The following is a 12,835-nucleotide window of genomic DNA, read 5'->3' on the forward strand; positions in this document are numbered from 1 at the left end:
AGGCCCTGTAACCAGTTAGTAGAAGAATCAAACCAAGAATTCAGGACCCCAGACGCCCAAATGAATATCCCTTCTGCTATACCATGCTAATTTTATTTCCGAGAAGTAAGTACATTTTTAAGTTAGTTGTTATTTTTATTCCTATTGTAATTCCACACAGCATTACATTTGTTTCACGTGTACAATACAGTCATTCAACAATACTGTACAGCATCTAGTGCTCATCCTTTCTAAGTAAATATTAGAACTTTGAAAAAAAAAGTCTATTATGGAAAATAAAGCCTTCCCAAACCGCCCAAGTTCCCCCTGGTTTCAGACTTGTTTTTTAAATTTTGTATTTACACAAGATTTGTTGGAAATTAAGTATTCTATAAGTAAGTGTTGGATAAGTTATAGCTAAGGCAGATACGCCCTTTTTTCTGTGGTCATTTGTAGTATCCGACAACGAAGTATAGAGGGCAGAAGATCAGCCTGGGTGGACTCTGGAAGGAAGGTACAGAGGTGAACATGCGGCACGTGACCAGGCACACAGCACCGTACTCCTCCTCGCCCTTCTCCCCACCCGCCTTTAACCACCTGAATCCCTGAGGAAAGAGTAACATATTTTTACCTGGTTTTCGCTGACTCACAGCTACTACACTGTTTTAACTGAGGCTTCTCACAGCCTCTGGACACACCAAGCGCTTTTTAGTCCTATTCACTGATCTCCCCATTTGTGGCCAAGAGTGACCTTAACCTGCTCCAATACCAAAGCTGCTCACAGCCACCTGAGAATATTTTTCCTCCACTTTCGAGGATTACTCTGGACCAGAGCCAGCTCCCTAAGTGGGAGTCCTAAGTGTCCTAAGTGGACTTTTTGTGCAGCTTTTTACAGGACTACCTAAGGAAACAGCCTCTTCTCCCAACATTTAATAGTGAGGGATAGAAGAACACTCACACCCAAGCCACATTAATCACACAGTCACACGCCATTCACCCTAAACGGGTCCCAGAGATTACGTACATTTTCAGAAAGACTTTGACAGTGGAAATCGGACCGGCTGGCCCTGACTTTTGTCTTTGCGACATCCGCAGCTAAACCCCGCTATCACCCAATACTTTTGATCAGATCCGCCACCGATGTTCCAGCTTCTAGCCAGGTAGTCCGTGGACAGGACTAACCTGGGAGCAAAGCCCCAGGTTGGGAAGGAGTAGGCTCTAGGGTGAGAAGCCTCGGTCCACAGCGGCGCTCTTTCAAACTCAAAAAAGGAGCCCACACTCCTGAAACTGGGCCGGGAACCAAATCAAAAGGTGTGCGGACGTGGATACCGGAAGCTGGTCTAGCCAATAGGAGCATACGTTCTTCCATGGGCCTCCCTCGGCGCAATCCAGGCGCATGCCCTGTGAAGCCGTGGCGCATGCCCTGTGAAGCCACGGCGCATGCCCTGTTAAACATCTGTGTCCCATCCTGGCTCAGTTCCTTCTGCCGGAGGAGCACCCCGCGACCAACTGCGCTGAACAGCCACGACGATCGAAGGAGCTAAGCTGTGTCAATACAGTCTCCTCCACTCAAGAAGGGCCAGGGGAGACCAAGACATAGATGGGGGTGGGCGGGGAGGTGCAGGATGAGAGCAAGGAAAGCTGCCGAAGGCACAGCACAGTTCAGCAACTGCTATCTCCCAAACACCTTGCAAGCAAGCACCTTTCCAATCCCAGTGGAGAAATCACTTTCAGCCCAAGGAAGCCCTCACAGCTATCCCCATTGAGTTCCCCCAGCAACTGGTGATGGAGTCATGTGGTGGGCACCTGCTAATGAAATCCAGGATCGTGATCACTATGTCACTGCGCTGAGAAAGCTGGGACAATGATGAGCTCGTCTTCAAGCAGCAGCTTTCCCATTGCAAAGGAAACAGCACGCAATCCACCACGCAAACTGGGCTTTCCCAATACATAATTGACATTTAATACTGCTCTAGTGGTCCTCAGACTTGGTGTTTCCAAACTATGAGTCTGGGGATCAGGCCACCATTTAAAAAGATTAATTCTGCTGATCAAAGGCTTAAAAAAAAAAAATCAAACTTTAGCTGTCATATTGTACTGCAGGCCACTTACATACACATAAATGCAACAGTAAAAACTTACCTCCGCAGAGGGGCATTCTCCTCAATATCTTCCAGGGTCTCCAAGGATGATCTCTGGGAGATGAGGCGACGTCTGCAGGAAAGAGGGAAGAAAATCTACAAGTTAAAACCGGATTGTAAAATGGATCCGCATTTCTGTAATCTAAAACTGTTCTAAAAACTAAAGTTCATTAAAAAAAAAAAAAAAAAAAAGACTAGACAAAAGCTGTCTTTAAGAGGCTGTCATGTTCCCAGCCTGCACCCTGCATGCCAGGCCCATCTCACCCTGCTGAATTTTGAACATTCCCCCTGGTTAATAGGGCCACTTGATGTTGATCAGGGAAGTGACTGATGTTTTTACGCTGCAGTTTTATCAAAAAAGACAAGGTCCCTCTTATTTAACTTGGAAACTGTGCAGTTTTTATAAAACATTAGATTATACTGTTAAGTATTCAAGTACCCCATGGTCTGAACCAAGTTAACTGATAAATATTACATTTTAAAACCATATTAAATAAAATCTCAAAATCATTAGGATGCAATAAAAAAGTTATGGTCTCTGGATGGCCATGATTTCAAAAGCAACTAGCAACGTGGAAGACATTACTCCTTTGGGAAAGTTTCTCCGGGACCATAAGATTAGACACCTGGGCATGATTAGGTAAAACATGGACTCTTTGGGGCTGCTAAAGAATTGCAAACCACCAGCCAAAACCTCCTTAATCTAATTCCTTTTGCCAGATGAAAGAACAAACATTCTATTTAACTGAGAATATCTGTTAAAGGGATCAGGGTGATGTGCGGAGGCTAGTAACTTTACAAACAGTCCATTTGAACAAAGACCATTATTTCACAGTAAATGGTTTGGCTGAGGATGTAGATGGAAAAAAATCTGGGTTTTTATCTTGAAAAAAGGGGACTATAATGAGAAGGATAAGCCTATTTTATATTACATTTGATAAAATCAGGTTAAAAACATGCATTTATAACCATGTTCTAATCTGTCCTAAAGAACAACAACAAAATGAAATGCGTGTCCCTTCTTCGGTGTGTACTTTTTCTGACCATTACCCTGGAGTCTTTTATGTCTTACTCTTAATAAGACAATCAGAAAGGTCATTTTTGCAAACGATTCAAGGGCTTCATCAATTTTCTAAGTGCCTTTCCTAATCTTTTTATATCAATTCCTTTCCAAGAGAGTCATCACACCCCTTTTACTTTGTTCTTCAGTGGTAAACTGGTATTCTCTCAGACCTTCATTTACCAATGTGGGAATACCAAGAGTTCTAGAACATTACCTTCAGTGTCTTCATGACACACTGGACCTTTTGCAAGATCCAAAGTGTCACTCTGCACTTAACTTCCATTGAATTTCTATTTCCATAATATTCCCAGATTTCTAATAGTCAGCCAGACCTGAGGCAATGGCTGTGGGGAGACACTGTTCTTACCTGAGAGGGGTGCACGGGGGCCCAAGTGGGTGGGAACTGATTTTATAGGTGGCCAATTCATTAGTAAGTAGGACTGTCCTGAGCAGCCCTGTAACTCCAGGGACTCCGCTACACCAGGATCCCTGTGACAGCCCCTTGCAGCTGTGGCTTTGAACTGATCAGCAGCTGAAGCACAGCCCTTCCATGTACGGAGCCCCAGGCTGGGACAGGACAAATACCCAGTCTGTCTCACTGCCACCATCACAGCTCTTGGGACCAGAGCCCCCAGAGTCCCCATCCAGAAGCAAGTGCAATTCCACAAGCGCCATGCATGCAGAGTCAAACAAATTCAGTCCTGGGGTTCAGAGGCTTTAGAGTCCTAGAAAACTCCTTAATCTTTGAGCCTCAATTTCCTCATCTATGAAACAGGAAAAGGAAAATAACTAAGAAAACAGAGAGATAGATTCCCTGGCACAGGGCAAAAAATGACCGATAGCTATTGGATTTTTGAAAACACTCCCTACACTAAGGCTGCACCCTGACCTGACACCACACCCCCACCCACGCATCCTGGCTCGAAGGACTGGGATCAGATTGGCTGCCCTAGCTCGGGCCCCTTCCCCAACCCCAGCCAGTGGTAAAGTCACCCCAAAATGCCTTGTGCCTGAGCCCACCTGAGGCACATGCCCTTTCGACACCTACACCCCCTAAGAAGAAATGAGTGCCACCTTTGCTGATGCCCTGGTCTCAGGCCTCCTCCAGCATCTGGTGCTGCCTCCTAGCCCCTCTAAGAACAGTGTGGTTGGCACTCCAGCTGCAAATGCCAGGTGAATCCCATGGTGAACACAGAAGGCCCTGGCATGTAGTCTGGGACTCCACAGGCTCTCATCCAACATTCAGGCCAGGGTGTTCACCCTGGACAAAGAAGTCCATTCACAAAAGCACATAACCTGACAATTTCCCTATCAAAAAGCTGTATCCAGATCTTCCTACACCAGGAAAATAAGGTGCTTATTTGGAAAAGAACCAAATTTGAGGGGCGCCTGGCTGGCTCAGTCAGTAGAGCACTCAAATCTTGATCTCAGGATTGTGAGTTCAAGTCCCATGCTCGGTATAGAGATTACTTAACAATAAAATCTTATGGGGCAGCTGGGTGGCTCAGTGGTTGGGTGTCCAACCCTTGATTTTGGCTCAGGTCATGATCTGGGGGTTATGGGATCAAGCCTTACATCCGGCTGAGTGTTCACCTCAGAGTCTGCTTCTGCCTCTCCCTCTACTCATCCCCCTACTCATCTGTGTTCTTTATTATGCTATTAATTAACTAATTAATTAAATCTTAAAAAAGGAAAAAAGTAGTCTGTATGCCCAAGGTGGGGCTTGAACTCACAACCCTGTGATCAATAGTCATGTGCTCTACCAACTGAGCCAGCTAGGTGCCCCCGATTTGTTTTCTAAAAGCCAGTACACCTGGGACACTTGGGTGGCTCTGTCAGTTGAATGTCTGCCTTCAGCTCAGGTCATGATCCCAGGGTCCTGGGATCGAGTCCCAGCCAGGAGTCTGCTTCTCCTTCTGCCTGCTGCTCTGCCTGCTTGTGCTATCTCTTTCTGTCTCTCTCACTCTCTCCGTCACATAAATAAATAAATCTTAAAAAAAAGAAAAAAAAAGCCAGTAAAGCCAGTACATCTGATGGTCTCTTCATGAGTTGAACAGGTATAGATTCTCACACACACACACACACACACACACACACACACACGAGAATTTAAGGTCTCGTACCCTTAAAGGGAATAAAAACCAGACCCCAAATACCCACTGGTTCCTTTAAATTTGGTGACTGTGCTTCTCTTCTTCATGAATGGAACCCAAGCAATATCCATTTGACCTTCGAACACCATGGGACTGGCTGTGCAGGTCCATTTATAAATACAGAACAGGACTGCAAGTATATTTTCCATTCCTTATGGTTTTAACATTTTCTTTTCTTCAGATTCCTTTATTGTAAGAATACAGTATATAATACCTATAATGTGCAAAATATGTGTTCATCAACTATTTGTCATTGGTAAGGCTTCCTTCTGGTCAAAAGTAGGCTACTAATAGTTGTGGGGGAGTGAAAAAAAAAAAACTACACGCAGATTTTCCACTACACATAGGGGTAGGGGGCAGTGTTCCTAACCCCCACGTTGTCTAGGGCCAACTGCATATATTCTGAGATAGACATACAGAGCTTGCAAACAACATTATAGTCAAAAGGCACCCTGAAAACAAAGATACGATGCCTGCCCTTCCCACATAAAATAAGCCTGTGTTCCCGGCCACAAGGGCATGCCCTGTGGTGTTAACCCAGGGGTGCTCCTCTCTGCCTCCTACCACCCGTTAGATCCTTCCAAGGCATGTAATAAACTCTCCCCTTGCTTTCTATCCTCAGAAAGCCCAAAATGGAAGAGAAGGCTCAGGGCAGGGGGCCGACTTCACCAGGCTCTTTCCACCCTTCAGTCGGCCTCATAAGCTAAGTCCATTATAACACAAAGTCCTCATCCCTGGGCACAGGTAACAAGCAGAGGTCTACGGCACGTTTAAATGACTGACAATGCATACCCTTCTTGGTAAGCAAGCAGATATTAAGTAAGAGCCAAAGCATTACGTTCTGACATCAACAAACGGGAAGACGCAGTGACCGGTCCTCCCATGGAGTTGGCAGGTTTTCCTGCCCGGTCTGAGAGTTACAATCTGGGCCTTTCCACACAGTCCCTGAATACTTTTGAGGCCAATGTGGCTCATATTCAACTGTGCACACAGTTTCCCTAAAGCCCCCAGACTTATTTGAGAAAATTATCTTCCAAATGCTGACTCTGTCTAGACAAGGAAGTGCTAATCGTGAGGAGACTGCTTCTCTGGACACACCCCCACCTGGACCAAATTAATCCACTTATTATTAGGGCCGATGGTTCACTGCAGAGTGACTCACCGTGTGCTTCTGACACTCGGGGCTGCTTACTGAATCCACTGACACTGAAAACTTAAGGAAAGGTCACTGGGAGAAGAGAGGGGGAAAAAAAATCACATGGAAAAACACATGACTGGGGTAACAGGGGGCCAGACGAGGCAGGACCCAGGGCCAGTATTTGGAAAGTGTCTTTTAGGCAGAAGTGTCAGCGCAGTAACCATGAGTAGTTATCCATACGAACTGACGGCGGTAGAGGAGCTGCCCGGCCACCCCAAAAGGCCTCCTGGCCACCACTGTTGTCAACCCAGTCGGCAGCAATTCTGGGGACCTGAGGAGAGTAAAGGGCAAGGTGGGAGCTGTACCCGGGACATCTTCATCAGGCTTTCTGGAAAGGGGCTGTCTCTTCTTAGCATTGTAAGCCGAGTGCCTCTGAGAGAGAGAGCTGATGGGGGCAAGGGGCTAAGTGCCAGAAGAGCCTCACCAGAGCTGAACTCTGAGCTCACTGCTGTCCCTGCTGATCAGGAAGCCCAGGCAAGGTCATCCTGGGGGCCAGCTGGGTCACCTGGTCAAGGGCAATCCCCTTAAGGGGGGGGGGGGGACGTGAAGCAGCAGGTTGGCTCAAAAGCAAAGAGCAGACAGTGGGCACCGCAGGGAACAGCGTGGGACTCTGACAGGACCAGCAAGTGATGAGGAAAATGGCCCCTGGCCTTAGCCTCAGTGTCAAACAAGAAGTTAAGTTTGGATCACTGCTCTCTCCCTTGGCTGCCCATTGGGACCCCTGGGGCCCTGTTAAAAATCTCTAGAGGGCAAAACACAAGATTTGAGAGAAAGAAGGGGCGTGGGCCATCTGGGCCAACCAACGCTATCCTCACAAAAAGGCAATTTCCTCCGTGGCTCCAGCCCTGCCCATGTAAGAGCCCCCTTCCTGGCTATGAGACGGGCCACTGGAGGGCACAGTTAGGCCTTCACAGGTGTGAAGGAAGCGAGGGCCTCATGGATACCTCAGTCACACAGGTGATGGGTGAGCTGAGGTCATGGCTTCAATCTGCTCAGACAGTTATTATGACCCCCCCCAAAAAAACCCCACAACCACCACAAAAATAACCTATAACTAATTTAGTCATAAGACATGCACACACTTGTAATTTATTTGCTTTTTACCTATGTCTTTCACCCACTGACCATCTCTAACCCCCAGACAAAACTGAACCGCACTAGACAGTGGGCTGACTCAAGCAAGGTGCCATTCCTTCCTTACTTGTCTGGCCTAGGGATAGAACATGTTTCAGCAAACAGTAGGGACTCAGTTAATGCTGACTGAATAAAACAATGAACTCCATCATCAGGCATGTGGGTTTCGTGGACTTTTCCCAGAAAGCATCTGATCTTTCCCTCAGTGCTTTTCTATACACAATGATCAGCGGGCTTGCTCTACTCAGTTTAGAGTTCCCAGTTTGGTCAACAGAAGCCCCAACATCATCCTCAGAAAGCTTCCCAGTGTCGCACTACAACAGGAAGTCGAGGGAGGCAAAAGACACTCAACTAGCAGAAGGGCGGGAAGGGACAGCTGAATAGTCTTGGGTATAAGCCATGCTGCTTAAAACGGGTTTCCTCTAAGGAGGGTGCCTGGGTGACTTGGTCATTAAGCGTCTGCCTTCGGCTCAGATTATGATCTCAGGGTCCTGGGAGCTAACCTCGAGGTGGGCTCCCTGCTCAGCGGGGAACCTGCTTCTCCCTTTGCCTCTGCCCTTCCCCCAGACTTGTGCTCATGCTGTCTCTCATTCTCTCTCAAATAAAATCTCTTTAAAGGGGGGGGGGTGGTTTCTTCTGTTAGAGCTTATTACACATTCATTTTTCCAAGTGGAATTTGAACTGCTTTTGTGACTATGAAAGGAATACATCTCACCAGAAAAAAATCCAAAGCAGAAAACGTGTATGGAGTAGAAACAGAAATGACCTGTAGGTGTGGGGGAGCAGTCCAAGACCCTTTTGGGGTCTCAGAGACCTCTGAGGACGATCAGGGTGCAGACCCCCTCCCCCAGATAAAGCTGGTGCTACAGAGCTGTAGGCCAAGAGTTAGGGCTGGACATTGAAGAAGCCCCACCTCAACCAAGAGACATAGGGAGCATCCTCTCTTAAGTCTCCCTTTCTGACTTGGTATTCAAAGCTCCCAAGGAGCCCAAATAGGACCTAGCAAGACAAGACAGGGAGGCCAGTAGCCTAGAACCTGGCAGGTCTGGCCTCTTTAGCAGACAGACAATCTCGGTAAAATGCTCTGAGATCCTCCCCGTCTCTTGCGTCTCCACTTCACAGAACTAGTCTCTTGTTCCATAAATAGTGCTCAGCTCATGCACAAGAGGTGTTCCTAGAAAGCAGAGAAGTCTGTAATTGGTAAACTTATTTACAAGGGGGCCTACTGCTTAAAGGAACCCTAAAGAGAAGACCCTCCATATGTCCAAGAATTGACACTGTCATTGATACACCTTTTGTGAAAATGCTGGTTTTCAAATACCAGGCTTTCTGAAAGCCAAGTGCACCTCTAATCCATGCTGTTCCTCCCTTCATTTCTCCAACACGGCTCTGAACTGTTGACATCACAACATCATAAGCTTACTCGACAGATTCAACAAGTAAGTTATGATGACATTGTCGTGATTTGGCAAAAGTTGAAGCCAAGATTCCAGATGCTCCTTTAGCAGAAGTCAAATGAGACCAGGCTCAGTGAAGAAGCAAATTGTTTTTGTACCAATACATATGTGTTCACAGATGAAGAAAGAAAAGTCAGCTGTCACCTCTTAATAGAAGCAACATACACAGTCTAAAAGCAAAATTGGCCTGAGCTTCAGCCTGAAGATATGTGATTCAGACCCAGGCTTAATTCTGCTTTCCATGGATCTCAAGCTTTGTCCAGTAGCAAAGGTGGTGATGGACCTGAAGCTGGCCCTTACTGCCCACCTGGGAATGGCCGCCTGTCCGACTGTGTAAGCCCAGCGGAAAGTCATGGAATCCATCACTGCAGGGCCATTCTGACTGGGCCAGGCCCCCAGGCTGGGGCCATCAGCCAACACCCTACCACACCAGTCAGCCCTTGCCCTGCCTCTGAGCAAAGGACACATGGCTGGCTTGCCTGTGCAAGGAAAACCTTCCAGGGCAGCTCATGCATCTAAAGCCAGCTCCACACCTGGAATATGGATGGAAACAATTCAAATCCCCAGGGGGTCATGGAAATCTTCCTTGCAAAAGAAGGAAAATAGAGGATTATCTTTAAGAAAAGGAACGGGTCACCTGGGTGTCTCAGTCAGTGAAGCATCTGACTCTTGATCTCAGCTCTGGTCATGATCTCAGCGTTGTGAGATCAAGCCCCCCATCAGGCTCTACGCTCAGTGCAGAGTCTGCTTGAGGTTCTCTCTTCTCCCTTTGTCCCTCCCCCTGCTCGTGCTCCCCCCACTCCAATAAATAATCAAAATCTTTTACAAAATTTAAAAAAAAAAAGGAGGAATGGAAACGGATTTTGAAAGTGGCTATGTTTTAAATTTCTAGCTGATGAATCAGACAGAAATCAAATTTTAAAATCAGTGCACCAAGCGTTGCCAATCAGCTTCTTCAAATAAGATCTGTTTCTACATTTTTATACATAGGTCAAGAAAGCAACTTTAAATGTTTACAGAGAAGACAAAGGCATTTGGCTTGCCTGAGTTTGCTTTCATTTCAAAGTCCTCATCAGACTTGCCAAATCCTGGAAAACCAAGGTGTGAGGTTATCTTGGTATTTAGGGCTATTCAGAGACAGACTTGTTGGCAGGATTTAGTAAGTGGCCAGGCACTCGGTCCTCAGATGCCCGCGTCCACCCTGCCCACCAGCACCCTGCTAACTTTGCAAAACACTCTTTCTGTCACGTCACTCCCCAGGGTAAAAGCCACAAAGATTCACTGTGGGAACAGGTCCAACTCCTCTGACAAAGGGACTAGATGGGGAGGTGAGAAGACAGCAGTGTCACACAGCACCCTGAGCCACCACAAAGGCCCTTGCCCAGTCTCCTGGGACACCATCACGGCATCAGGAAATAAAGGGGCCAGCCAGGACCACAGACTGGGTGACAGGGCTGCATCCTACACCCTGCTTTGCCTTGTCCTAGAGGGAAGGGCCTTGCCCTACAGCTGAGGGGACCGAGTTGACCAAATGTGCAGAAAGGCAAAAAGCAAAAGCGGGCATAATGGTTTGGGGGGAAAAAAAATCAATCAATCAATCAATTAATCAGGGTCCAGAAAGCTTTGGGGTTTGTGTGGTTGAGAGATAAATGATGTTGTTCTTGTCGCGCGATGTGCCAGATACCAACCAGGGGGCGGGGGTAAAAGAGTGGGGACCAAACCAGGACATGGATGGGAAAGAGAGATGAACAATGGAAAACCACCCAAAAGTAAAAGGGTTGGCTTCACCCTGGAGACAAAAGAGCCCTATTGATCTAACATAACCAACGCAGGAAGTGTGGGGCCAACTCATGGATGTCCTGATTGGGCATCAGACTCTAAGCAATCAGATCCAGGGGTTCTCTGCAGAAGAATGGATTCCCTGGGCCTGGTGGGGGTCGGCAACTGGAAATGCAACACCGGGGCCCAGAGTCTAAGGCCAAGAGAGATCAGGTATATGGCATGTGTGGGAGGCAGAAGAGGGCAAGAGTGAGCTCAAAGGAGAACCAAAATTTAATTGGGAAGAGGCAAGGAGAAGGAGCAACCAGACTAGCGTGGGTGGTTCGAAAGGTAAACTCGGGGCAGATTTCTCATAAGCTGCCTCACCAGAGCTCAACAGGATGGAACACCAGGTATGTACCAGGCACAATCCTGGAAGCAAAATCAGGGAAGAACCTAAAAAGAGCTGGGAAACACGCCCCCCAATCAGACGCCCAGGGTCGGTTCCAGAAGAGGCTGGAATGGGTGCGTGGGGCTGGGGTTGGTGCCAGGTTAAGTGGGAGCCCACCTTCGTGCAGTGTGTCCTTCTGACAGCGGAACAACAAAAGAGGTGTGCAAACCCCTGCAGGGTTCCCACCAGGGAACGAGGGTGCGGATGCAGTCAGCTGGTGAAGGCCCACGGGCACCGAGTTATATCAGAAAGATGCACGGCCCCCACTCCACTCAAGCCTTTTCAGGAAGCATGTTGCATCCAGGACCTTCTTCTCAGCCCTCAGGATGAGCCCTTGTCTTAAATATCGCAAACTGACAGTGGGCTGAGCATGGGGGACCGCACTTCCTTTCCCCATCATTAGGAGGCCTCACGGGCGCTTTGCAGGAATGCCTCTGCAGGCTCAACACTTTCTAAGCCACGTACACACTCTTCTATTGGAAGCCAAACCAGGGCTCTCTACGCCCAGCTGTATGGACTTTGCTGCACAAAGGCTGAGGTGCACCTGCTCTGGGAGAAAGCCCGACTCTGGCGGGAGGGGCACCTCTCTCCTGGGCTCCCCAGTCCTGGGAAGGTGAAAGGCCAACTGAGCTAATTCAACTCCAACCAGCAGGGAGTCAGGCAGGCTGGTTACGTCCATACCAGTATTTAAAGGGACCTTTAGGAAGCTGCCCTTCCAGCATAATCCCTCCCCTAAGTTTCTCCCTTGGTTCCCAGCCTGACCTTTCCCTGTTCTAAAGGGCCTTCAGAAGAAATGGATTTTGACAGCTCAGAAACAGCATGCAATTATTTATAGCAAATTCAGGATTGACGGGGTTCCATCAATCTTTATTTTCTAGTTTTCCAGATTAACCTCAGCCCACGCTCCATAACAGTTTATGGAAACAAAGATTGATGCTTCCTTGCCCAGCCGGCTCCAAGCCACGCCATCCTCTCTCCTGACAATGGGCCCGGGTGACTTCATTCCTTTCTGGAAGGCTTTTTAAAAATGCCTTATTTCTCCCACCCCAAGATGTTAATTCCCTTTACCGAAGTTGAATGGGGATTGGGGACTTCAGAATCACTGGCCTCATAAGAGGTTTATGGGATAAGGAATGCCCCCAAGGGTGACCAAATCTTATTTCAAAAGAAAACTCAGAATCTGCTTCACCTGCTCCTCATCCATCCAAATTCTACCGTCTCCTCCCAAGGCACCATGTAGAGCCACCTGCTCTGCGAAGCTGACTATTTCTCAATTCCTATGTTTCATATCTTTACCGTATTAGGAAATATTCATATCTAGATACTTGTAGAATGATTGATTTTATTCTTATTTTATACCCTGTGTCTCCAACCAGACTGCAAGTACCTTGACCAGGTAACGGTCTCTCCTTCTTTGAACTCCTTTAATAACTACATTACCTTTGTCTCAGTAAGCGCTCCATAAATCCTGAAGTAGAGCACAGACAACCGTCTGTAGCTA

At 47.4% G+C, this 12,835-nt stretch overlaps 1 protein-coding gene across 2 annotated transcripts in view; it reads right to left on the bottom strand.

The window, feature by feature from the left end:
* The window catches only part of CABLES1 (Cdk5 and Abl enzyme substrate 1), a 110,784-nt gene that overhangs the window by 61,959 nt on the left and 35,990 nt on the right, over window positions 1–12,835 (bottom strand). For both annotated transcript variants that reach the window (XM_032309490.1, XM_032309489.1), the window contains exon 2: window positions 2,122–2,193. In XM_032309490.1, the coding sequence (XP_032165381.1) occupies window positions 2,122–2,193 (72 nt within the window). The remainder of the gene's footprint in view (window positions 1–2,121; window positions 2,194–12,835) is intronic.

Source organism: Mustela erminea, chromosome 13 (genome assembly GCF_009829155.1).
Source record: "Mustela erminea isolate mMusErm1 chromosome 13, mMusErm1.Pri, whole genome shotgun sequence".
NCBI classification, from domain to species: Eukaryota; Metazoa; Chordata; class Mammalia; order Carnivora; family Mustelidae; genus Mustela; species Mustela erminea.